Source organism: Callorhinus ursinus, unplaced genomic scaffold, assembly GCF_003265705.2.
Source record: "Callorhinus ursinus isolate GAN/ISIS: 27379988/994484 unplaced genomic scaffold, GSC_fseal_2.0 scaffold10, whole genome shotgun sequence".
Lineage (NCBI taxonomy): Eukaryota > Metazoa > Chordata > Mammalia > Carnivora > Otariidae > Callorhinus > Callorhinus ursinus.
Genome location: NW_027397072.1, coordinates 76,945,912 through 76,972,383, shown reverse-complemented (window position 1 = coordinate 76,972,383; position 26,472 = coordinate 76,945,912). Strand labels below are relative to the sequence as shown.

General features: G+C 47.1%; 1 protein-coding gene, 1 long non-coding RNA gene and 1 other non-coding gene across 4 annotated transcripts in view; 2 read left to right on the top strand and 1 right to left on the bottom strand.

Moving 5' to 3' along the window:
* The window catches only part of LOC112821644 (uncharacterized), a 39,565-nt gene that overhangs the window by 11,159 nt on the left and 1,934 nt on the right, over positions 1-26,472 (top strand). For both annotated transcript variants that reach the window (XR_012379843.1, XR_003207509.2), the window contains exon 2: positions 21,855-21,997. This is a non-coding gene — a long non-coding RNA (uncharacterized lncRNA). The remainder of the gene's footprint in view (positions 1-21,854; positions 21,998-26,472) is intronic.
* Positions 4,166-4,258, top strand: TRNAI-UAU (transfer RNA isoleucine (anticodon UAU)). Its single transcript is given in 2 exon segments — positions 4,166-4,203; positions 4,223-4,258. It is a non-coding gene; the product is annotated as a tRNA-Ile (tRNA).
* On the bottom strand, positions 12,131-12,578 carry LOC112821643 (small ribosomal subunit protein eS26). The gene has a single exon (XM_025868929.2). The coding sequence runs from the start codon at positions 12,561-12,563 to the stop codon at positions 12,216-12,218; it is 348 nt and encodes a 115-aa protein (XP_025724714.1). The 5' UTR covers positions 12,564-12,578; the 3' UTR covers positions 12,131-12,215.

Genomic DNA, 26,472 nt, shown 5'->3' with positions numbered 1-26,472 from the left:
TCAAAGGATATAGGCATTGGAAAGATTCTGCTGACCTGTCTTAAAAACAAAAAACAACAGTGTCCGTTTCCCACACTCTTATCAGCGTTGGGTGTTAGCCATCTTTTAAGTTTCTTCTCATCTGATGGGCTCTTATCAGATCTTCAGTTCAGCTTGAATCCAGAGTGAAGGGCTCTGTGTTTCCCCAAATTATCCTGCTCCACTCCTGAGTATAGTCAGTTCAGTCTGCATCACATTTCCCTGGAGGTTGGGCCTTGGGAGCCACACATCTTTCTTCTCCTCAGGGAAAATAAAGGGTCATTTCCCCACGTGGTGCCAGAGAGGATTGTGGGCGAATTAGCATAGGAGGGGATCTCAGATGCTGCCTGATCCCAGGGGCTCTGAAAGGCATTCAAGGTGTTCCGCACTGTTACAGGTGGCAGTGGCATCTTTTAAACTTCTAGTTTGAAAAGAAGTAATGAAAGGAATTCTTCAGACAACCTCTTGCCTCATGAAAATGGGGTCCTTCTGGGAGCCTCCCAGTGCATTTCCCAGCACCTGCAGCAGCGCCCAGATATGTGCATATGACTCAGCCACTCCTGTGGATCCTATGTGGGTTTTGACTACTCGATGGCAACTTTTTTTAGTCCTAAACTGCTTAATATATGCTCACAATGGAATGCTGGCTACAAATATAAAATGTGAAAAGTTTGCTGAAGTAAAGCAAATGAAGACCCTAACATGAAAATTCCACAATATGACTCAAGATGATCTTCATTCAATAGACGTGCAAATTGCATTCAGCTGATCAAAATGTTTATCTGGCTCATCCTGATATCTCTTCTATGTCAGAAACCAAAGCCAAAAAAGAGAAAATAGAGTGACCATTCTATCCAATATAGCCTTTCATTATTAGGAATAAACATGAGCCAGACCCACTTCATATTATTTGCAGAATGATGCTTGCATATAGCAGCCTGAACTCTTCTGTTTTATCTCATTGTTTGGACACAAAAACATGAGAGTAATAAAAATAAATCATTTTTTTTAAAGTGCAAAAAGCACAAATCTCAAACATTCATTTAGAAAAGCAGTTTTTGTCTATTTTTGATGCTATAATGAGTCATTAAATCTCATACACTTTTTTTTTTAAGAATTTATTTATTTATTTGACAGAGAGAGACATAGCAAGAGAGGGAACACAAGCAGGGGGAGTGGGAGAGGGAGAAGCAGACTTCCCGCCGAGCAGGGAGCCCGATGCGGGGCTCGATCCCAGGACCCTGGGATCATGACCTGAGCCGAAGGCAGACGCTTAACGACTGACCTGAGCCGAAGGCAGACGCTTAATGACTGAGCCACCCAGGCGCCCCTAAAATAACTTTATTTTTAAAATAACTAATTATACACATCATGAAAATTATTACATGATTTAATAATCTCAAGGTGTTGGCAAGTATATATGTGATAAAAAGAGTTCTCCAGTCAAGATAGGCTAGAAAGCTCTTCTTTGGTCTAGATCCCTCAGATTATAGATGAAGAAGTTGAGGTCCAGAGAGGGTAAGAGATTGACTTAAGGTCACACAACCAGGGAGGGTCACAGCTCAGACTCTTAATTCGTGGCTCTTCAGAGTCAGTCCATATGAATTTAAGTGATTTGAAGGTCTTAGGAGACTTCTTGCTGGGAAAAAATCTCTCTGGTAGCAGAGGTTCTGACATCGTCCCCCTCCGGGTTCAGCACTGCCTTTACTAGGTCCTTCCTTTAGAGCCCCGCTTTCTTTGGGGACTAAGCTATTTGAGTTGCCAAAGTCTGTATCAGGTGCTGCCTTCCCCTCCCATGCAACCAGGATCAGTTAATATCTGCTGAACCAATGAAAGAGTAAATCCAGGATGGGAGAAGTGAGAGGGAAGTGGACCACCAGGGGCTAAGCTTGCTGCTCGTGGTTCACCAGGTGCGTTCTACCTGAGGGATGTGGAGGGAGGAAGAGCAGACTCTGGAGATGCTACTGGATTTGAGAAGACACTATGTATAGGTCCACGACTTACTTTCTTGTTCATCAGGAAATTAACCCTTTTCAATTTAAAATTTAAAAATTTGGGGAACCTAGCTGGCTCCATAGGTGCAGCATGCAAGTGTTGATCTCGGGGTTGTGAGTTCGAGCCCTACATTGGGTGTAGAGATTACTTAAAAATTAGATCTTAAAGAAAAACTAAACCTTTAAAAATAAACAGATAAAATTTAAAAATTTGAAAAAGTATTCCCACCTCAGAGAAACCATGTGGTTACGTTAAAAGCCTGTTCCAACTCATTTATTTCAAAGTCTCACTCTCTGCTGCCCTCAAAGTATTCTGGACTTGGCCAGGCATGCTCCAAGGAGCCCTGATCCGGGCATGTTGCAAACAACTCTGCATCCCACCACCTGCCTGGTGCCTGATGGGATCTTGCAGGGATGTGTTGACCGTCCCCTTTTCTGAGCTCTTGCTCTGGACTTATGTCTCTTACAGTTCAAAACTATCTGGCGAGTCTCACTTACCCCTTTTCTCTGGTTGGATAACCCAGCAGGCACGGGGCACGAAGTTTCCTAAAAACACCATCTTTAGGAGGCCCCTGCCTTACTGCTACTGTTTCCTCATTGTCTTCCTGATCAGTCTAATCAGTTCCGCTTGAATTTCAAGGCTTTTTACAATCCTACTGCTTGACACTGTCACCCTAACACAACCTGTTACCGTGGGAAGTCACCAACAAAGTGACTACGAACAGGATCTTTTTTCTGCCTCTCATCACTTGCCCATACCAGTACCCCCAATCTATTATCATAGTGTTCTGTTGTTTGCTCTCCGGCTCTGGTCAACCAAACAGGGTGACCAACATCCCCACAGAGGCCCAGGAGACAATCGACCAGGCCCAGAGGCAACCTGGAGAAAAACACTGAGAGAGTGGTGCCTACTTTGTGGAGGTGGCTGCAGCTAACCTCCCAGGCGGGGAGCAGGTTCGGCGGGGGCGGCGGGGCGGGGGAATGCAGGTTCCCGGCGGAGTTACCAACTAGGTACAGTAGGCACAGTACCTAGAGCCCGCAAAAATGTTCACATTTTAAATTCTTTTGAAATCAGAAGAAAAAAGAAATACAATAATCATGTTGTAACAATAAATGCTGCCTGGATTATATTTGTCTTTATTTTGCAGGAATAAAATGCCATTAATTTTTTTTTTTTTTTAATGGAGGAAAGGGTCCACGAAGAAAAAAGTGCCTATAGGGCACCTTTGGCCATAATTTGGCCCTAGGTACAGTGTGACCTTGTCTGGTTAAAAAAAAAAAAAAAGGATATCCAGATATTTGTATGAGACCTCTTGATTTTAAATACTAGGAACTAGTTTTACAATTAAACCAAACAAATATGTTGTGCCCCAACAAAACACGCGGGGCTTAGCAGGCACTCTCTCGAAGGTCCGGGCTATCGTCATGTCCCCGCAATGCCCGTGGCTTGACACGCTTGACATCCTTGCCTGCGCTCAGGATGGACGAGGGGCCGAGGGGAACCTCCGGGGCCAACCAGGCTCTGATGCTGAAGCCCCCGCCCTGTCCGGTTCCGGAGGCCCCGCCGGCTGAGGCCGCCCTCGGTACACCCCCGGCCCGGGCGCCGCCTGGCTGCCCCGCCGGACGGCTCCGCTGACTTCCAGGGCGGCGCGGGAGTCCAGGCCGGGGCCTCTCGCTCACTGGTCACGCGGGGCGCGGGCAGGGGGCGGCCGCCGGCGAAGTGCGGCCGGTGAGCCGAGGCCGCCCCGCTCGACCCCACCCCTCGGCCCGCGTCACCACCGCACCGAGGCCCGCCCGCCGCCCACCCGGCTCCTCGCGGGGCGCGCTCTCGAAGGCGAAACTCTCGGTAGGACGCCGAAGGCGACGGCCGAGGCTCCTCCTCCCGCGCTGCTCGGCGAGGCGGGCTGCACTCTTTTCAACGCCCCAGTAGCCTGCCCGTGACGGCCCTGCCAACCGGCCCTTCGTCCCCGGGGGAGACCCTCGCAGGACTCCCCGCTCACTCCGCCGGGAGCCGTGGGGCCCGCAGCTGCCGGCGACTCGGGGCCCGGACCCAGCCCCGCGGAGCCACGAGCCACGAATGCGCATGCTCCGCCGAGGCCCGCACCGGGCCTGGGTGAACCCTGATAGAGCCATCGCGAGGCCGGCTAAGCGGAGCTCCAGTGGCGCAATCGGTTAGCGCGCGGTACTTATACAGCAGTACATGCAGAGCAATGCCGAGGTTGTGAGTTCGAGCCTCACCTGGAGCACGACCCTTTTGGACATCCGCAGCCCCCTTTTATCTCCTTACTCAAAGGGGCGAGTTAGTCTCTCTTTAGCGTTCTCAGTTCCTGTCGCTGACTGCCTGTGTGCGCTTGTCCCTCCGCCGCAGGCAGGCTGCCGCTCGCCCTGGAGCTTCTTACCCGCAATGCGAGCTACTTGTTGCCCCCACGCACCATCCAGCCCCTCGAATCTGGACTTCTGCATACTGCTTCCTCCTACTTCTCTTCCCAGGCGTTTCCTTTAACGGCATCCAGTCGCCGGCCACAGTACCGGCTGTGAGGAAGGGAGATCCCGGGGCGCCGCACTGGGCATCGAGGTCGAAAATCTACCGGGCGTGCCCCAGCTCCCGGCGCCGGGACGAGGTCCGGCTTCCCGTCCACGGCCCCTAGCCCACGGTTAGGTGGGGCGTGGCGCGGCGCTCTGTGGGTGGCCGGTCGCGAGCCGGGGAGCTCTCCCGGGAGCTGGGGCCAGGGGCTCCGCGCAGGGCAGAAGGTGAAGCTGCTGCTCCCCTCCCTCCGAACTGCGGACACCCCGAGACCGCGGGCCCTTCTCCCCTCCCCAGGCACACAGTCCTCCCTGGGCCGACGTGCAGAGTTTGGGAAATGTGCACTGGGTGTTTCCCCTCGCCCCATTCTGCGCCTCCTCTCCCGGGTGTCAGTCTGCGGTGGTGCAATTCGCCGGCGGACCTGAGAGCAGACGCCTTCTAGTGATGTTCGAGTGGCGGCTGTCCTTTCCTGCATGCCCCAAATGCTAGGTTCAGAAGTCCTCTCGGAGGGGTGGGGCGGGGAGAGACAGGCAATCTGTTTTTGCAGCCAGCACGGGAACACTTCCTCGGAAGCGTGGGGGCTGCTTTGCCATGGGTGGATGTGTGCCCCACATCCCCAGGAGGTGTGGGCGGAGCGGGGAACAAGTTTAGTAGGGTGACAGTCGTCCCAAACGCGTTCTCCCCAAAGAGTGGTTTCTCCTGTTTTTATGGACAGGATGGTAGTAAAATCCTGGGATGGAAAGACTACCTGGAGCGCTGAGAAGTAAGATCGAGAAGGCACAGAGAAAGTGGGTGGAGGGTGGAGTTCTGGTCTGTCTCCTCAGCTACTAACCCTAGCCCCAGATCCAGGATGGAGAGCCTCATGCCCAGTGAAATGTGAGAAAGTCTGCCCTCCTCACCTAACCCGAGGCCAGGCCCTCTCCCAGCTAGAGCCTTTTGCTCACAGGCTCATCCTTGGCAGATGGTGAGAAATCTAGCTCAGGCCTGGAGACAATAATCTATCCATTAATAATAATAATAATAATAATAATAATAATAATAAAGTTTGCTTAAGTTAAAAAAACAGTTTTAAGAAATAATTCACATATCATTTTAAAGTGTACAATTCAGTGGATTTTAGTATATTCACCATGTAACCATCACTACGTTCAATTTTAGAACATTTTCAGCACCTCAGTAAGCAACCCCATATCCTCTAGCTGTCCCCACCCTAACTCCCCAGTTCTGCCCTAAGCAACCACTAATCTATTTTCAGTCTCTATACATTCCCCTACTGGGGACTTTCATATGAACACAATCATAGGACCTGTGGTCTTTTGTGACTGGCTTCTTTCCCTTAATGCTTTCACGATTCACCCGTGTCCCACCCTGTATCATTACCTGATTTCTTTTTCTGGCTGATTAATATTCCATTGTATGGATTCTCTTCATTTTTGAACAATGGTGAAAAGGTTGGCATTTAAAAAACTTTTTGCCAAAAACTGTTTTTGTTAAAGATTTTATTTATTTGATAGAGACAGTGGCAGAGATAGCGAGAGAGAGCACAAGCAGGGGGAGAGGCAAAGGGAGAGGGAGAAGCAGACTCCCCGTGGAGCAGGGCCCTGGGATCATGACCTGAGCCGAAGGCAGATGCTTAACGGACCGAGTCACCCAGGCACCCCCAAAAACTATTTTTTAAAAGGGAACTAATTTTAAAATACACAAAGTGTAAAAATGATCAGCCTTGCCAAGTGAATGTTTCTGTCTGAGAGTACTCACTGCAAGAACTGGTCAGAAACTTCTGAGAGCTGAGCACAGAGCAGGTTCCCCACATGGACAGAAGTAAATGAAGGTAAGATCATTCTGCCCAACTTCGCCTCCATGTCAGAATCCCTTCTACAAAACCCCAGCTCCTATTTGAAGATTTCTGGCATCAGAATGTGTTTTCTTCACAAGGCGACCCATTCCACTTCCTGTCAACTCTCAAGGCTAGAACTTTGCCTTAAATATTATTTCTGTCCCTGTTGGGTATTGCTGGAGTGGTGGTGGTTTAGGGGCCTATTTTTCTGGTTAAATGGTGAGGTGGGAGGGAAGGAAGTGAAATGAGCTGCCCTTTCTCTGTTTACTCTAGAAATTCCCTGCTGGGAAATTAGTAGTGGGTTAGACACAAACAAATAGACTATTGGCAGATTTGTAGTCCAACATCTTAATGTGACATTGATTGGCTTTTTAAAGACTTCGAGAGGTGACAAAGATCAAGTCAGGATGTTATGGGAAAATGCCTTAAAAACCAAACAGTACTATGCAGACAGGAGGAAAGGGCATTATTAACACCATGATTGGTGGGTTAGGCCTGTGTATGATGTAGGGTGGCTTTAAGAAGGCAGATGTGTAAATACGAGGTGGATGAACTTGGAAGGGAGGGTGAAGTTATAGGTGAACAGTTGGAGATCTCTAGCAGGAGAGAAGCCTGACATACCCCAGGCGGACATTAGCTTTGTAATTACTTTGGATGAAGACAGGCTTATTGTGCATGATACAAATCTGGACGGGAGTGCAAATTCAATAGAATTTGGAGGACAAGTAGAGACAATCCAGAGACAAATGTTTCTGACAAATGACAATATGCAATTCGACAGAGATAATCGTGTGCCTGTGTTCAGTTCAGAGTTCAGTGTGGGGGGTGCCTGGCTCGACAACCGTTTGCATGTGAAGGATCTGGGGGTTTCAGATGTATGCAACCTCACTTGTCCCAGTGTGTGACCCAAATGGTAAAAATGTCAACAATTATTAATGCCTCATGGCACTGTATAATGCATTACATGCTGTGGTGTCAGAGATCACAGAACAGCAGTCTGTGGAACAAATCGAGCTTCCTGACAGGTTTTGTTTGGCTTTCTAGCACTGACCGGCCCAGCGTTCGAAACATTTTTAATCATTCGCCTACATCTTGGGAGATTTTACTGAAATCTCCAGATTTCAACTTTCTAATGAAAAATCAGAGGTGGTATCATTATTACACCTTGTAAGATTAATAATGCCCCTGCATCACCTAATTCCTAGTCCGTGTTCAGATTTCCACACTTAACCCTGAAAGGTATTTTTGCAGTTGGTTTGCTTGAATCATGATCCAAACAAAGTCCACCCATTGCATTTGACCGATATATCTCTTAAGTTTCTCTTAATGTATACCAATTCCCTTTCTCCCCACTCCCTTTTATGGTATTTATTTGTTGATCTGCAGAATTTCCCACAGAATTTGGCCAATTGCACCTTCAAGACACCCTATAACAAGCTCTTTGATCCCTCCTGACAATATGCTCTAGAAGCTTGATAATATTGATTCAATTTTTTTTTTGCAAAATTATATTCTAGGTGGTACTATGTACTATTGCATCATAGGAGAAAGTACATAACGTTCCACATTTCATGATGTTAATTTTATTGGTGACTTCAGATGTGGTCAATCTAATCCATCCATTATTAAATTCTGCATCAGCCTTTAACCTAATGGTTTCAGCAGCCATGGATGCTCTTTGTCTAGAGTTATCATTTTATTAAGGATTACACAATAGTGATTTTCTAATCCTATTATTCGTTCTGCATTTATGACTGTGATTCTAAGAAAAAAACCACCACCCCTTTTTTTTTCTATTGACTATTTGGTTTTCCTCAAGCACAATTCACTTTAGAAAAGCCTGGATAGTATTGTTTGATTCTTTTCCTTTTTCTACGAATCTTTAAGAATAATGAGTTGATACCCTCACAATTCCCAAAGGTGACCAATTAGTTTTTTATTTTACAGGGTTGTTTGGAACAATAGTTTACATACAATAAACTACGTAATGATGTTGAGTAGTCTTTTGAGTGCTTAGTAGACATTCCTATATCTTCTTTGTTGAATTGTCCATTCAAATCTTTTACCCCCCCTTTTTCTGTGTGTGTGGGGTTGTTTGTCTCATTATTTTTTTTTAAAGATTTTATTTATTTATTTGACAGAGAGAGACATAGCGAGAGCAGGAACACAAGTGGGGGGAGTGGGAGAGGGAGAAGCAGACTTCCTGCGGAGCAGGGAGCCCGATGTGGGACTCGATCCCAGGACCCTGGGATCCATGACCTGAGCCGAAGGCAGACGCTTAACGACTGAGCCACCCAGGCGCCCTGTCTCATTATTTTTATTTTTTTTTTAGAGAAAGAGAGAGAGTGCACCCCTGCACGCTCAGGAGCTGGGGTGGGGGAGGGGCAGTGGGAGAGGGAGAGAGAATCTCAATGAGACTTCATGATGAGCACAGAGTGGGAGGCAGGGCTCAATCTCACAACCCTGAGATCATGACCTGAGCTGAAATCAAGAGTTGGACGCTTAACCAACTGAGCCACCAGGCACCCCTGTCTTTTAATTTTTGAGTTGCAGATTTAATTCCTTTATTGGATATATGCTTTGTAAATAATTTCTCCTAGTTTGTGGCTTGGGGTTTCTTCTTCTTCTTTTTTTTTTTTTAAAGTAGGCTCCTTGCCCAAGATGGGGCTTGAACTCTACACCTTGAGATCAAGAGTCACATGCTCCCCTGACTGAGCCAGCCACCTGCCTGTGTTTTCATTTTCTTAATGGAGTCTCTTCAAGAACAAACTTAAAGTTTTGATGAAATTCAATCTATACAATTTTTTCTATTATGGATGGTAGTTTTGGTGTCATATCTAAGAAATCTTTGCCTAATCTGAGATCACCAAGATTTTATTCTATGTTTTAGCTCTTAGATTTAGGAGTTAATTTTTGTGTATGATGTAAGTAGAGGTCTAATTCTGTGTGTGTGTGTGTGTGTGTGTGTGTGCGTATGGATATTCAATTCTGGCACCATTTATTGATATATTTATATAATATATGATATATGTATATAACATATTATAATATATAATATATTATATTATCCTTTACTGATTGAATTGCTTTGGCACCTTGTCAAAAATGAATTGACCATGAAAATGTGTTGGTCTTTTGCTGGACTATCATTCTATTCTATTTGACCTATATATCAGTGTGATGTTATGATGACACCACAGTGTATTGGTTACTATAAGTTTGGAAACCAGACAGTGTAAATCCTCCAATTTTGTTCTTTTTCAAAACTGTTTAGGCCATTCTAGGTCCTTTACCTTTCCATATAAACTTTAGGATCAGCTTGCAATTTTCTATGAAAACGTCCTGGGATTTCTAAAAGAATTCCATTGAATTTGTTGATCAATTTGAGAATTATCTACTTAACAATATTGGGTCTTTGGATTCCATAAATAAGGTACAACTCCCCACTTATTTAGGCCTTTAATTTCTCTTTTTTTCCTCTTTCTTTCTTTCTTTCTTTCTTTCTTTCTTTCTTTCTTTCTTTCTTTCTTTCAAGATTTATTTGTTTATTTGAGAGAGAGAGATAGAGAGAGAGCGGGGGCAGGGGAAGGGGCAGAGGGAGAGGGAGAGGGAGAGGGAGAGAGAAACTCAAGTAGACTCTGCACTGAGTGCAGAGCCCCGGCTCAATCTCATGATCCAGAGATCATGATCTGAGCTGAAACCAAGAGTTGGATGCTTAACCAACTGTGCCGCCCAGACACCCTTAGGCCTTTAATTTCTTTTAGCAATGTTTTGTAGTTTTCAGGGTGTAAGTCCTGTATTATTTCTTTGTCAAATATTTGCCACAAGTCACTAGTGAAGCACTGTGGGTCTGCAGTTTTCTTTGTGGGAAGGTTTTTTTTTTAAACCCTATAAATTCAATTTTAGTAGATATGGGGTTATTCAAGTGATCTGTTCTTTTTCTTTAAAAATATTTATTTATTAATGAGAGACAGACAGAGAGGCCTCCCAAGGAGCAGGGAGCCGGATGCGGGACTTGATCCCAGGACCCTGGGATCATGACCTGAGCTGAAGGCAGACGCTTAACCATCTGAGCCACCTAGGCACCCTCAAGTGATCTGTTCTTGAGTGAGCTTTGGTATTTTGTGTTTTTCAAGAAATTTATCTTTTTGGTTAAATTTATTCAATTTAGGGGCGCCTGGGTGGCTCAGTCATTAAGCATCTACCTTCAGCTCAGGTCATGATCCCAGGGGCCTGGGATCGAGCCCCGCATCAGTCTCCCTCTCCCTCTCCCCCTGCTTGTGTTCCCTCTCTCATGTTCTCTCTCTGTCAAATAAATAAATAAAATCTTTAAAAAAAATTTGTTCAATTTATTGGCATGAAGTTATACATAATATTCCCTTCTTGTCTTTAGGATCTGTAGTGATGTCCTCGCAAGTTTCTGGTAATTTGTATCTTTTTTTATATTTCTTCCTGATCAGTCTAATAAGAGGTTTTTCACTTTCATTTATCTTTTTCAAATATCCAGTTTTCAGTTTCATTTCATTTCAGTTTCATTTCACGTTCTCAATTGTTTTCCTGCTTTTCATTAGATTTTGATGTATGTGAAGAGAATGTGTATTGTGCTGTTGTCGGGCAGAGTGTTCTGTCAATGTCAATGATATCAAGTTGGTTTCTAGTGTTGCTCAAGGCTTCAATAGCTTTGATTTTCTCTCCACTTCTGTCATTGAGAGAAGGGTGTGAAAATAACCAACTACAATCATAGATTTTTCTATTTCTCCTTTTAGCTCTGCCTTTTCCTGCTTTATTTTTTTGCAGCTCTGTTGTTGGCTGCATCAGTATTTAGGACTGTTTTTTTGCAGCTCTGTTATTGGCTGCATCGGTATTTAGGACTGTTACGTTCTCATGATTCATTGGCCCAGCTATCACTGTTGACGCTTGATCTGTCTCATGTTTGGCCAGAGAAAGTGCCATAAAGTTGGCTCCTGGGTCTTTTTGACATAATCTTAGATCTTTGATAGTCTTCTTGTTCCCAGCATAACAAGATATTCCAGAATACATTTTGTATTTTTCTTTCTTCAATCCTGGAATCGGCTATTTCTCCTAGGAGTCTGGTTCTTTTTGCTGAGAAATGTTCTTATTTAGGAGACCACAATCTATGTGCTAGAATCGATTGTTGCTACTCTATGGTTATCGTATTTCAACGTCTTTTCAGTGGACAGAACTAGGAAATTCATATACTTTTTAAAAAGAGGAAAAATAAAGTCTGAGTTTATACTGATATTTCCATTTAAAATTACAAAATTTATGCCATTAAATTTTATACTTGGATGTCTTTTCTCTTGTTCTGAAAATATTAGTTCTTTACAACTCTTACATAATTACTTAATTTACTTATTTGCTTTATCCTACTACACACACACACGTTTTGAAATAATATTATCGGGGCACCTGGGTGGCTCGGTTGGTTAAATATCCAACTCCTAATTTCAGCTCAGGTCATGATCTCAGGGTTGTGAGATGGAGCCCCGCATCGGGCTCCACTCTGGGGGTGGAGTCCGCTTAAGATTCTCTCTCTCTCTTGCCCTCTGCCCCTCCCATCCCCCTCATTGCATGCTCAATAAATAAATAAATAAATAAATAAATAAATAAATAAATAAAAAGTAATGTTATCAATATTACTTCTAACAATCAGATTATTGATTGCAGTTTAAGATTCCTTTGTGATTCCTTTTGTCCTTAATTTATATTCCAAACGCAGCATTCAAAGTATTGTGTTTTGTTTTTTTTTTTTTGAAGTGTAATCGCCATTTATTTTTTTTCTGGAGAACAGCTTTTCTTCAGTCCTTAAGGACTTAGCTCCTTACATGGGCTTTGGTGGAGGTCGTGGGGCAGCACCTGCAGGTCTAAATCGGGGTGGGGGTGTTCGGTCCTTCCGTGCTTCACGAGAGCGATTCCTGACTACCTTGCTGTGAATGGCACAACTCACACAATAATGTAGTTTCACATACAGCTTGGGAAGCACATAGGCGTCGAAGACGCTCGCTTCGGAAATGTCCCTGACGGCGGCAGCCTCTACTATGTTCCGTATAACGAACTTCTTAATGGCCTTATCCTTGGGCACACAACGGGCGCAGTTGGTGCAGCGAATAGGCTGCACGTGGCCGCGGCCCTTTTTGGCACGACCATTATTCCTTCTTTTCTTGGTCATCTTGGTAGCGAGACCCGAGAGCCAAAGTATTGTGTTTTAAAGTCAACGTAATTTTTCTGTTATGGCTTGATAAACAGTGAGGGCCATTTGATTCAGTTTGTTTTACATTTTTAGGGATTCTTTTCTTTTTCTTTTTCATTTATTTATCTAAAAAATTTACATGCTTCCAAAGTCAAAACTATAAAACAAGGTTTATTCAGAGAAGTCCGGCTTCTATCCTTGTCTGTTAGTCCTGTCTCCTCCTTCTTTCTATAGGTAATATTTTGAAAATTACTTTTTTGGTTATCCTTTTATTGTTTCTCTTAAAAAACATAGGCAAGGGGCGCCTGGGTGGCTCAGTCGTTAAGCGTCTGCCTGCGGCTCAGGGTCCTGGGATCGAGCCCCGCATCGGGCTCCCTGCTCGGCGGGGAGCCTGCCTCTCCCTCTCCCGCTCCCCCTGCTTGTGCTCCCTCTTCTGCTGTGTCTCTCTCTGTCAAATAAATAAAAAATAAAATCTTTAAAAAATATATAGGCAAATACGCACTTACGTTTGTGTTCCACTTCCTTTCCTTCTCATTCAAGAGCTGTCCTATCCCTCACTGATTTCACTAATGATATATTCTTTTTTTTTCTTTCTTTCTTATTTTAAGTAGGCTCCACATCCGACGTGGGGCTTGGACTCAAGACCCTGCGATTGAGAATCATGTGCTTCACTGAGCCAGCCAGGCACCCCTCAGTAACCTCATACCTGAAGATCATTTTAATGTTGCAGCTAGAGCCCTTCCTCCTTCCTTCGTACGGCAGCCCGGTACTCTGCTCATGTGGCGTTTCACTCCTCTACTGATGAACCCTTGGGTGGTTTTTAGTCTTCTGGTTGCAGAGATAGTGCTGCAGTGAAGAAATTTGTTCACATTGCTTGGAATTTTTGGCCAGTATACTTTTAAGATAGATTCTGGATGTGGGATTTCTGGTCCAAGGGGTAGATATCTATCTATAAAATAAATACAATCATGTATATAATAATTTACATATAAGATATAATGTGATATATACTTTGTGATGTTATATAATGTTATATATAACATATAAGATATATATTCTATATCTATTTTATATACATGTGAAATTTTGCAGCTGTGTGGAATCACCGTTAAAGAGGGTTTCTGAGGCGGCAATCCATGGGCACGAGACCTCTAGAATCCACCTCCCGCAGGCAGTGACTGAGGGGCCGCGTTGACCGAGGCTGGTGGGGCATGCACTTGTTCTTCAGTTCCAGGGAAGCCCCCACTGAGTGCCTTTCCCCCACAGCGATTTGAGGACCGGGCATTTCCTGGAGGCTCTGACATAAGGCATGGCCTGCTCGTCAGAGGTGTCCCAGCTTGCAGGGGTGGCCTGAAGGCAACCCCAGATTTAGCAGAAGCCCAGGAGACTCTCCACTCAGCCCTGCCTGGTGCTTCTGCCCTTGACTCTGTCCTGTTGCCTTCAGCATCACCTTCTAGCCTTATAATGTTTAAAGTCACTGCAAAATATTTTTACTTAACTGATTTTGTTCTGTCATAACCCTTTCGTTCCTTTACACACCCTTTTGTTAATGAGGATGTGCTTTCCCTTTAAAACTGTGATGCCACCTCTCCCTCTGTACTTCTTTTATTTTCCTCTGAGCCTTCTTTTAACCTTTTCTTCTGAATTTATTTTTATCTCATCTATTTTCTTCTTTTTTTTAAATTGTACTTTATTATGTTATGTTAGTCACCATACAGTACATCATTAGTTTTTTTAAATTTTATTTTTTTATTGTTATGTTAATCACCATACATTACATCATTAGTTTTTGATGTAGCGTCCCATGATTCATTGTTTACGTATAACCCCCAGTGCTCCATGCAGAACGTGCCCCTCTTTAATACCCATCACCAGGCTAACCCATCCCCCCACCCTCCCTTTTCTTCTCCTTCTTAATGTAAATGGTAAAACGGGATTCTCTTTACGTGTTTTTATGCTCCCTGCTGGCTGGCTGGCCCCTTTCCTCCCTCCCTGAGTTCCCTGCCTTTCCCCATCAAGTCCTTGATTCAACAACTCCTGGCCTCAAGGATCCTGGGGACTAGATGCCCCTCCTACTCCCGTCACAACGAGCCACCCATGAAGACTACGGGTGCAACTCCTAGGAATCTGGATCCTGGAGAAGAGTGGGCTGGAGAGGGATGTATGTGCTGCTTTCAAATATCTGTGAAAGGAGTCGATGTACTCACTATTGACCTAGAGGACAGAATATGAACTTAGAACTACAGCCCAACGTGATGACGACAAGGAAGCACATTTATTTTTTTAAAGGATCAGCGCCATTGAGAAATAGGGTGGGTTGGCTGGTGACGGAGTAAGTGTCCCAGCTGCACAAGTCATACAGCAGGACCTTGAGTCTTGCGTTGGTGGGGAGGGGGCTGAGACGTCCAAGATCTCTTTTGGCTATAGTTTCAGAAAAATAACACTGTGCAGTAGACCCCGTTCCCTTTTCTTCGGGTTACAACATACCATGTCCCTCAGCACCGCTGAGCACTCGGCCAGTCACGCTGAATCAGCCCAGCTGCACGCTGGTTGGTTCGGAGATGGGCATGTGACTCCGAGTGAGCCAATCAGAATTTCTATCTCGAGGTGGTTTTGTTTTGTTTTGTTTTGTTTTGTTTTGTTTTGTTTTGAGAGAGAGAGGGAGAGCACACACAAGCAGCGGGGAGGGGCAGAGGGAGAAGCGGACTCCCAGCTGAGCAGGGAGCCCATGGGACTTGATTCCAGGACCCTGGGATCATGACCTGAGGTGAAGGCAGACCCTTAGCCGACTGAGCCACCCAGGCGCTCTTCTATCTTGAGTTATCTGGGAAGAGTCGTTTTCTCTTTCTGTTTAGAAACATAAAAAAATATAAATCCAGAGCTTCCTGCTGTCCCCGGAAGGTCTCTTTCTAGCAGGCATCCTCCTAGCTGAGGATTTGGCCTGGGAGAATGAAGGCTACATTTAATGAGACCTGGAGAAGAGATAAAGCGGTCTGGAAGTGTTTGTGTCTCAGATAAAATTAGCTTCACAAGTTCTCCTTCTGTGGTTTGATTGTGTGCGCCAGAAAAGTACCCCCTCCCCTTTTTAAAGAGTATTTTTAAGAAGTTTTATTTATTTGTTTATTTATTTATTTAAAGGTTTTATTTATTTGACAGAGAGAGCAGGAGTGAGTGGGGGAGGAGCAGAGGAAGAGGGAGAGAGAGAATCCCAAGCAGACTTCACTGCTGAGTGGGGAGCCAGATGTGGGGTTCCATCCCATGACCGCGAGATCATAACCAAAGCGGAAACCAAGAGTCCCATGCTTAGCCAGCTGAGCCACACAGGTGCCCCCAAAAGTGCCCTTTTGCATTAGCCTGTCAGACTTGGGTTTCTGCCACTTGTAACAATGACTGATGCCATTGCTATTGTACAAAACATCATTTTACATTGATGGCCAATTTTTCAAATTTCTTAATAATGCGATTTCCTTTCAGAAAGAAAAGGCAGCATCCATTTCTAGCTGAACTAAAATTTACTGTAATCTTTCACACTATTAAGCTGGCCTGGGGATAGAGTTAATAGATGTTTCCCTGTGCCTTTGTACAAAGCCCAGCCCTATCAGCGCACCCATCTCCTCCAGTAGGATGACTCATTCAAAGCACAGCAGGGGAGCTTTCCCCTCCCAAACCTGCTCCTCCCGTAGTCTTTCCCATCCCACAAAACGTCTCTTTCATCCATTCACCTGGGTTCTAAGTGAAACACTGAGGAGGCAGCCTTCCCTGTGCCCCTTTGCTCGCCCATATCTAATCCACCAGCAAGTCTGTATCTCCCTCCATCACTGCTGTCCATCTGCACTTCCTGTCATCTCCTGCTTGGACTACTGTAGCAGTCTCTTAACTGACTCCCTACTTCCACTTCTTTTTTAAATTTTATTTTTAGTTTTAGATTTTATTTATTTCTTAGAGACATAGAGAGAGGTGAAGGACAGAGGGACAAGCAAACTCCCTGCTGAGCAGGGCCTCCGGGATCATGGCCCGAGCCAGAGGCCCTCCCTACTTCCACTTCTTATCCCTCTCCAGTCCCTTCTTTATACAGAAGCCCAAGTGAGCTTTCCTTTTACTTTTTAAAGATTTTTATTTTTTAAGTAACCTCTACACCCAGCATTGGGTTTGAACTCACAACCCTGAGATCAAGAGTCACACACTCCACTGCCTGAGCCGCCCAGCCCCCACACCCCAAGCGAGCTTTTAATAACATGAATCACATCCTATCATTTTCTTGCTTAAAATCATTGACGGCTTTCCACTGCATGCAGAATAAAATGCAAAGGCCTACAGAGGTCCGGAAGGCCCCACATGCCTGAACTGGCCCCTGCACACCTCCCTATCCTCAGCTCCGGTAGCTCTGTCCCTGCTTGCTACGCTCTAGTTACTCTAGCCTTTCTATTCCTTGTTTCCGCCTCGGGGCTCTTCCTTCTCCTGGAACACCTTCGTCCAAATCTTGGGGTGGCTAGCTCCTTAACCTTCAGGGCTCAGTCAAATATCACCTTCTCAGAGATGCCTTTGAACGTGGCATGGTACTGTTTTACTCCCGTATACAGTATTTACTGCTATTTTCACTATCTAAAATTATTGTGCTCACGCAAGCGGCAATTTTTCTTTCCCATCCTTAGGATGGACATTCAGAGGCCAGGCCAACAAGCGCTCAACAAATCCTTAGAGAATGAACGGAAGGATCATAGAAGGGCAACACACGGGTGCAGTCTGTGGAGCTGAGTAGGAATGGGTCCCGCCGCTGCTGGTTTACTTTGCAGATCCTGGTCCAGAGCCTGGTTTTTAGAAAGTTCTCTGGAGTCTTTCCAAGGTCCCGTCACTGCGTGTGTGTCACGTCTCAGGTGGCTTCCTGTCTAGTTGGCGAGTAGCGTTCCCACCAGGAGCCCAATAAGAAAACACAGAGAGTGCTGTGGTAGGGTGGCCACTGGTGTTCACAAGCATCACCGAGGGGAGAGTTACAATGCAGATTCCTGGGCCCAGCGAACTGGACTGTGAAGCAAGGTAAGGAGGGGGCGACCGACCCATCCAGGTTGGCCAGGGACATCCCCACCTTTAGCGCGGAAGGTCCCTCACTCTGAAGACCCCTGGACCCTGGCAAACCAGGCGGCTTGGTCATCCTAAATGAGATGTTTCCAAGAGACACAAAGAGTGTCGGACGAAGTGGCTTAGAACGGTTTCTTGGAGCTGCTGAGGTAGAATCGTTTCCCATCCTAGACTCTGGGTTTTGATTGTCCCCTCAATCCTGCCTTTGAGTAAGTCCGGGTTCTCCAGGCGCCAAGCCCGGGCAGAAAGGAAAGGAAACCGTCGTTTCTTGAGCCCCTGCGGAGAGCCAGCCCCTGCTCTAGGGCCTTTGTTACCTAATATATTCCTTGGCAGCCTTTTTACTGCCCCCATTTTAGAGGCAGGACACTGAGGCTCACGAGGTTATGTAATTGCCTGAGCTCAGACATCTGCCGAACAGAGGACATGGGAGTACCCGGTCTCCCTGACACAGAAACCCAGGCCCTTTCTAGGTGTTTTGCTTTGTGTATGGGGGTGTGTGTGTCAGAGATGTGGCTAGGACTTCAGTTTGGCAGTTGGCCCTCAATCCTCAGGGACGGGGCTCTCCTGGGATCCAGGAGAAGGGAAGACCCTGAGGACTGGACAGTGGAATAGCTAAGGAAGAGGCCCCTGTGTAGGAAGGTTCTTTCGGCTGGCTCTGGCCTGGCTGCGCATGTGACAGTCTACCACGAGGTGGCGCTGTGGCTCTGCCTTAGAAGGCTCCCCCCAGCACTCCCCTGGTGCAGAGCCAACCACAGGACCAGCCACTGAGCTTTATTTAATCTGCAGCCTACAGGCACCCTGGGGCCGGTCCGTAGCTTTCTGTCTTGCCCGGACTCTGGCAGGCCAAGAAGAGAGGGAAGAGAAGGTCAGGAGGTCGGTCAGGAGAGGAGGAGGCTTGGGCCAATGCAGAGTCTTGGCAGTGAGGGTGACCGGTGAGCACTGCTTTCAGGAGGAGGGTAGATGTTGCTGTTACTGGAACTAAGGGGTTTATAACACCGGCCCGAATCATCTCCCAGTGTGCACAAAACACATCAGGACAAGCGGACTCGCTCCATGGTGGGAGGGGGGTGTGGGGCTTGGGCTGAGAAGAGGCACCTTTTCTGTCCCACAGATTGTTTTGGCCAAGGGAACGCCTCGGCTGGAAGGGCTGGGAGGCCGAGATGGCCTGGGTGCCCCCAAGCTGGGGGCCTTCTGGGCCAGTCTGCCCCCTGCTGACCACAGGACATCCTCAGTGGGGGCCATCGAAACGGTCCCCATCTGTCCTCCAGGAGCCCTCGCCATTGGGGAAAATGGCTTCGAGGATGCTGGCCCTTCGAGGGCCCTCATCACCTATTTTGTATATAAGGACTCGGGCCGTCTAGATTCTCATCAAGAAACATTACCACAACAAACTTTTCACTCTTTTTCAAAGCCCACGCCAGCGCCAGGTGGTGACTTGCTGTGTATCAACTGCCTAACAGCGGGCTTGGCCTGCGTGCTGATGTTGGCATGTGACATGGTGTCTGCATGGGGGAGTTGAGCAAAGCTCACCGAGGGCAAGAGCAGAGCATCGCTGTGGCGAGTGGGAGAGCATCGGGAGGGCTTCAGGAAAGAGGGGTGCGTGGCAGTGAGACAGAAGCAAAGGGTGGGGGCTGCTTTACAATTTTGCCTTTCCCTGGTGTCCGGGCAGAGTGCTGTGACAGAAATTCCCCTTAGGAATTTTTTTTTTTAATATTAAATTTTCATTCCTCAACTCTTCACATGGAATCAATTAAAATATTTTGTTTCATTTGTATTTACAGTGTCATCCCCCCTCCTTTTTAATTTGGTAGGTAATATACTCACAGGTTCAAAATTCAGAGGGTTCCAAATAAGTAACCTTTTCCTGTTTAATACAGAAGCAAACAGCCTGATGTTCTCAACAGAAAAGCAGCAAGGACATTAAAAGACAATTTATGGGGAAAAATGTGTTAAGGTGTCAACCTTGTTGTGGCACAAACTCTTCCCAGTGAATGAGGACAGGCATTGGTCAGGGTTTTCCTGGTAGCCTGCCTGCCCTTGCGGCATTCCAGAAAACGGAGCCGAAGCAGCCGAAATGATCCATGCAGTAATGTGTGTGTGGAATCCTTAGGAAACAGAAGCGCTGTGGGCATACAGGCCCTGAGCCAAAGGCAGGGGGGCCATTACTGCCTGGCGCATGGGTCCCAGCAGGAAGATGTACATGCCCCCTCCCTCCCTCATACCGTCTCCCTGGATGCTGGAGATGGCCTTCTCAACTGCGTGCATATGGGGGCCCCTCTCATTCCCTGCGGCACCCTCGTCTGAGCACTGAGGAGGGGACACAGCTCTTGGTTGGGAGGCCGGAGACCAAATGTTGCCTTCAAGCCATCCCCAGTAATGTGACTTTAGATGGCATTTGTCTCTTGGGCATGTTTCCTCATCTGTAAAACGGGATGGTGATCTTGCTCCAACCTGCAAACCAAATGGCCGAATGAAGGAATAGTGGGGACGCCGTTCTGGAAAAAAGAAAGCGAATCATTTGAGTGCAAGACTCAGAAGTGGTTTTACCCAAGGCAAGCGATCCGTGGCTCCACAGCTGGGCTGTCTCTCTCCCGGGCTCCAGCAGGTGGCAGCATCGCCCTCCCCGTGTGCGGATCCCTCCTCCCCACCCCCCCCATCCCCGTCTACACCCCCTCCTACCAGGCACCATGTGTAGGACCCTGGACCTCACTCAATTCACACCCCATAGTCCCACCTTCCCCCGGGGGAAGGAGGGATCTGAGCGGCCTCTGAGAAAGCGGCCAGGGCTGGGAGCCCAAATGCCCTGGACAGGAAGGGCCTGGAAAGAGAATTAGAACCTTGTTCTTTCCCTCAGAAAAACACAGACAAGCCAGGAGGAGGGGAGCTGGGGTGCATGAGCCCAAGAAGGCTGATGCGTGCACTTGGGTGGAAGGGCGACCTTGTCCTGCTCTGCCATGACTCCGTCCCACACGAGGCAACTTAGGATCCGGAGGCCAGGACTTGTCCTCGGCCGGGGTCATTGTCTTTAGTTGGAAAGGCCAGCTGGCATATGGGGGCTGGGGCAGGGCAGAGGTGGGCGGGTCCTCTCTTTTTGTGTGTGCAACAGGGTTGAAAATTTAACTCACACTTCAGTTCATCTGTGCAGAAAAGAAGCAATTTATTTATTCATCTCTAACGAATCTGGCCTTTCTCCCAACCCCTACCTGATGATTAGGGAGAAAACCAATGAAATAGTCAACTTGATTTTAACCAGGACCTGATGGTTCAGCTTGTCCTGTTCGGTGATGGTTTGTTTCTCTTGGAGCGAGTGCCCAGTTCTCAGACCATCTTCCCTAGCTTCTCCCACTAAGATGGTGTCAAGGCGTGTGGACACTCAAGAGCAACTTATGGGACACTGGGTGGCAGTGAGGAGTTGTCTAGGGGGTGGCTTCCTCTGGGTTCCCAGCAAGATCTCTTGTCCCTGGCCAGCCATGGATTGCACTTGAAGCTGAGTTTATGTCACTCTTGGTCTGGTCCCTCTTTGTCTGCCCAGGGCCTCGACATGTCCCCGGCTGACCAGCCTGCTGCACCTGGTTCATCCCCGCTGCCTCCTGCAGGGCTTCCCAACGGTCCAGGAGTGTCACCTCTCCTCCTGTGGCATCTCCTCATTGTGCCACCAGGGTCCTGGCTGGCCTGCTGGCTCACAACGTGGCAGCCAGCCCGGTGGCAACTGAAGTTGGCTTGTGAAGTCCAACCACTGAGGCTGTTTCCTCTGCTTTTGCCCAGGGGGCCCTGGTGTCAGAGGCAGAGGCCGGGCCGGTTCAGAGCAGCCTGGGATGCTGTTCCTCCCAGAGTTCCAAAGGGAGATGGGGACGGGGGCCCCTCCCTGGGGTTCCTTCTCTGGAGCAAAGCCAGATGGGACTGCTTGGGTTTCCTCCCAGCCCTTCCCTGCTATCCCCTGGGCACGAAGGAGAGGACCAAAGCCCTTTCTCCTCTGGCCTGGGCAGCTGTTACATAAAACACCATGGTCACACCCAAGAAGAGAGATGAAGGAAGGGATCCAGAAATTGAGCTCTTAAAAGAATAGCCTGGTTCAGAAGACTTTTGACCTAAAAGAATCTTATTTTGCATGTCAGATGCCAAACATTACAGCATTTTTTTTTTTTTCCTGTTCATTCTGCCTACAATCAAACCTTCAGCCTTGTCTCTTTTCAGGCAGAGATGGATGCCTCAGGCCAAGGAAGATGAAGGTCACGAACTCATGAGGGCAAGAAAGAAAAGCACATTCATCCATTTGCAAATATACTTTTATGCTTACAACGTTACCCTGGACAATGGAAGCAAAGGAACCATGACAGGTAAAATGTGAAGGCTTTCTCCACAGGCAGAATCCGCTGTCTTGCCTTCATCTCTCACACAGCTAACTCAGGAAGGGGGGCTCACTGGGCGGGGCTGAGAGGCCACGCCCACAGGTCCTCACTGGTGCCTATGACTGGACACGTGCTCAGCTGCTCACATTTGCGTGTGTTTGCACGTGCATACCTGTAGAACTCTTAGAGCAGTGCCTGACACAGTAAGCACACAATAAATGCCAGTTGTCATTATCACTGGGTGCACCAGAAGTTCTCAAACACACAGAGACACAGACACCCAGATGTGTACCTTCTCATACTCAAAGACCTATGGACGCCCATAAATCTTTACATGGGAGCATCTGAATCTACGTTTGCACACGTGGATATGGTCATACATGGTAATGCTGACAAACACCTATTGGAAATTTACTATCTATTGGAAATTTAGTAGGTGTTGTTCTAGCATACATGAGGGTTCAGGGCAATGGAATCCTTACAACAACTCTGTGAATTAGTATTGTTATTTATCCCAATTAACAGATGGGTGAACTGGGTCACATAGAGGTGACAGCTCAAGATCATATGGCTAGTAATTGGCAACGTTGGGATTCAAGCCTAGGCAATCTGGCCTCAGAGCCTGCACACATAGCTGCCTGCTATTCTGCTGTCTTTCACACGGATGCCCCAGGCTCAATCACAGATTCTCCCACAGATGTGAAGAAACCTCTACATATAGGTAGATGCACTTCTATAGTCATAAGACACTTTGCAAGGCATGGGATCCCTGCAACATGCATGCTGAACCATGGCTCTGAACCTTGCCGAACCTTCTAGCCTTCTGAGTCAGTGACCTAATATGATAGTTCTCAGGGAGTGAGCTTCCAAATGGCTCCAATACAGCACCTGCTGTAGTGGACATTGGATTCACAGCCCCCACCCATTTGGGGGTCTCAGCATGGTTTGGGAGAGGAGGCCAGACTTGCCTTCACCTCCAAGGGCTAAATCACATTTTGGCCTTCCCTGGGACCTCAGGACCCTTTGGCCTCCTTCCACCCCCTTGTTCTTTGTGCATATGGGATACGGCCCTGGGCCATGGTCTTAACTCCTCTGTGCTTGCCCAAGCCTGGCTCTTGTTCTTCACCTCCATCCCAGAGACAGCCCTACTAGAAGTTTTGAGGTGGGCCCAACTGGGAAGTCCCCTGGGCTTCTTGGGCCTGGGGTAGAGCTCTCTGCAAATGGGGAGGGCAAGGAGGCTCAACCAAGCCCCAGGGGCTGCCTTGATGGCTTTCCTTGGCCCCTTGTTGATGTGGACACTGTACCGGATGTGGGCTTTTGTCCAGGACCAGGCTTGGGCAGGGGGTGAGCAATCATTGTCCCAGAATGTTAGAGTAACTGGGGACTTTGAGTATCTAGTCCAGCCCCCTCGTTTTATAGACCAGAAACAGTCTCTGAGATTGGAAGGGATGTGCCTGAGGTAGCCCTGCAAATCTTCAACCTCAAGTCTTAACTTCAAGTCCAATGTTCAGTGTGTCATAGGATGAGGCTCCGTAGGGGGGAAGATAAGGCTTCCTAAGTGTACAAGAAATCCAGGACAAACCAGAGTCACTGGCATCCAAAGTCATATTTCCTTGCCTTGGGTGGCAATTTTAATCGGGACCCAAGGAGACCTTTTAAAAAAAATACTTTGGGGGCGCCTGGGTGGCTCAGTCATTAAGCGTCTGCCTTCAGCTCAGGTCATGATCACAGGGCCCTGGGATCAAGCCCCACATCGGGTTCCCTGCTGGGCTGGAAGCCAACTTCTCCCTCTCCCACTCCCCCTGCTTGTGTTCCCTCTCTGGCTGTGTCTCTCTCTGTCAAATAAACAAATAAAATCTTTAAAAAATAAAATAAAATATATTTTGGCTGTTGCATGAGAGACACCTCTGTTCCTGGCCAGGGCACTAGCTCTGAGCCACATGACGATTTCCGGCCTGAATAGATCGGAGTACTCCTTAATGCATCTGCATTTAACCGAGAAACAACCCTCACGGAAGTTTGCATTTGCCCCATCTTTCTCCTGGACTGTTTTCTCTGTTGGCAGCCATTAACCTTAGCACTTCCCTGTCCCAAGTTCTGTTCTTAGCACTTTACCTGTGTTACTCATTTAAGCCTCTCAACAGCCCAGTGGGGCAGGTATATCACCATCATCCATCATCATCATCATCATCCCAGTTTTACTGATTGGGAGACAGAGGTACAAAGGGATTAGGTAATTTGCCTGAGGCCTCCAGGTTAGAAGGAGGTAGAACGAGGACTCAAAATCAGGCAATGCTCCCTCCACACTGGAGCTGTGAGCTTGTCCTCCAGCATAAGGGTGGCCATGCTCCTCAACTGCTCCCCTTGGAAAGATCTGAGAGTCTCATGCCCAGAGACCCCCTATACCAGCAAGGAGAGCCCAGGCAGGTAGCTGTACCCAGGCCCCAGACATGTGTAGTCTCGGGACCAGATCATCTACTGCACCAGCCCTGCAGAATTGAGGCATAGGTGTGTGATCCTGGTCACACACACGTCCGGCTCTCCAGGTCTTCAAGAAGATCCGCAGCTCCTGTCACCTCCTCGACTCAACCTGCTTGTCCCCTATTCTCTTCTCCCCACTCGACACTTTTAACGAAAATGTGGACAGATCTTTTTCACCTTAATTTTGCAAAGAAAAGATGAGGGTTTTTCAGATATAATTCTTGGAAGGAAACTATGGGGGAAAGGAAGCACATTCGCAATTGTAAAAATGATTGGATGTAGAAAGCATGAATCTCAGATACTCATTAGTAGCAAATTCTGACTCAGTTTGACTATAGATCCCTCCTGACCTAGCACTGGGCCTGGGCCTGAGCCTGGGGGCCTCGGAAGGATGGTATGCTCCCCAGAATAAGTCAGGTTTCAGGACGACTCTGGGGATGGGTTTAGCTCTGTGGTGTTCCTGCACCTGGTCCCAGGCCAGGCCAGGCCATTTAAGTTCGGCCAGTGGAGCAGTGATTGGCTCTGCAGATGGGGCAGGTGGGCTTCTCAGCACCCCACTCCACCCCACCTCATTCCCGCCCGCCCCCGACCCCATGCTCCTCTCTGGTCTTTTCTGGTGGTTGCTCGGGTGTTCCTTCCGGCCTAGTTACGTATCCAAGTTCCCTTTTGGCTCTTGTGGTACCTCTGCTGCTCCCCCTTGGTCAGGCACCTGTCATGTTGGTTCTGGTGCTATCCACTCCTGGGAGAAGGGTATAAGTGGAGGCCCACAGACCATATGTCTAAATATGTAAAAGTTATAAGTCAAGCTAACAAACTCTTCATTGAAATATGTTCTACAATTCAACCGTTACGAGTTTACCTTCAAGATGATAAAATTGAAACTACATATATAGTTACGACTTTTACATGACTGAGAGTTTACAAAATACTGAAGACAACTGAATTAAATGATTATTAAGTACACCAGGGGTTCTGTGGAAGGGCCAGTGATGTTTGGATGAATAATACAATAAAGACATTAATAATTCATATATTAGCATGTATTTGTTCTTTGAAATTTATTTTCTTGTCTTAATTTCAGCAAAACCAGTCATCATGCTTTTATAATAGAGAACTCATAGTTTGTGTTCTAGTGAACAGTAATGACCTAGAGGATTAAAAACCAAGTGTGATTGTATTCAGAGTTGTTTTACCCAGCTATTGCCATGTAACAAAACACTCCAGAGCTTGGTGGTTTAAAGCAATATTAAAGATGATTTTATTATCTCTCATGGTCTGTGGGTTGACCAGGCACAGCTGAGCATCTCCTCTGCTGCTTGCTTTGAAATTCTCATGTGGTTGTGGCTAGCTAGTGGGTGGGGCAGGAATCATCAAGAGGCTCAATTTGGGTGCCGGGACGGCTGGTCCTTTCCTTCTTTTCATATAATCCTTGGGTCCTTCTCTGTCCACATGATCCCTCTAGTAGGATAGCTAGACTTCCCAGATGGTAGCAGGATTCCCAGAGGCGAGTATTCCAAAAAGGAAGAGGAAGAAGCTAAAGTCTACGTCCAAAACTTATGCAACATATATTCACTGTGTCCTATGTGTTAGCATGAGTCACGGCCCAGCTTCAGTGTGGGAGGACCACACAGGGTCCCCAGACCACGTAAATACCAGGAGGTTTGTTCACTGGGGCCTTCTTTGGAGACCAGCTACCACAGTGTTGGAAGGGAGTTTTGTAACAAAAACTTAAAACCTGTGGCATTTGCTTTGGGACAGAAAGCAAATGGGGGGCAGAAGCTGAAGAACCTTGGGGAGAATATTATGGAAGTCTTGAAACACGGTAAGGAAAGGGTATTGGAGACTGGAGAAAAGGGGACATAAGCCATGCACTGGCAGAATTATGTGAGACCATCCCCTATAGTAATGGGGAAAATAGAAGGGGTGCCTATGAACTTGTGACACGTCTAAGGCCAGTTCCAAGCAGAAAGTTGAAAGTGCTA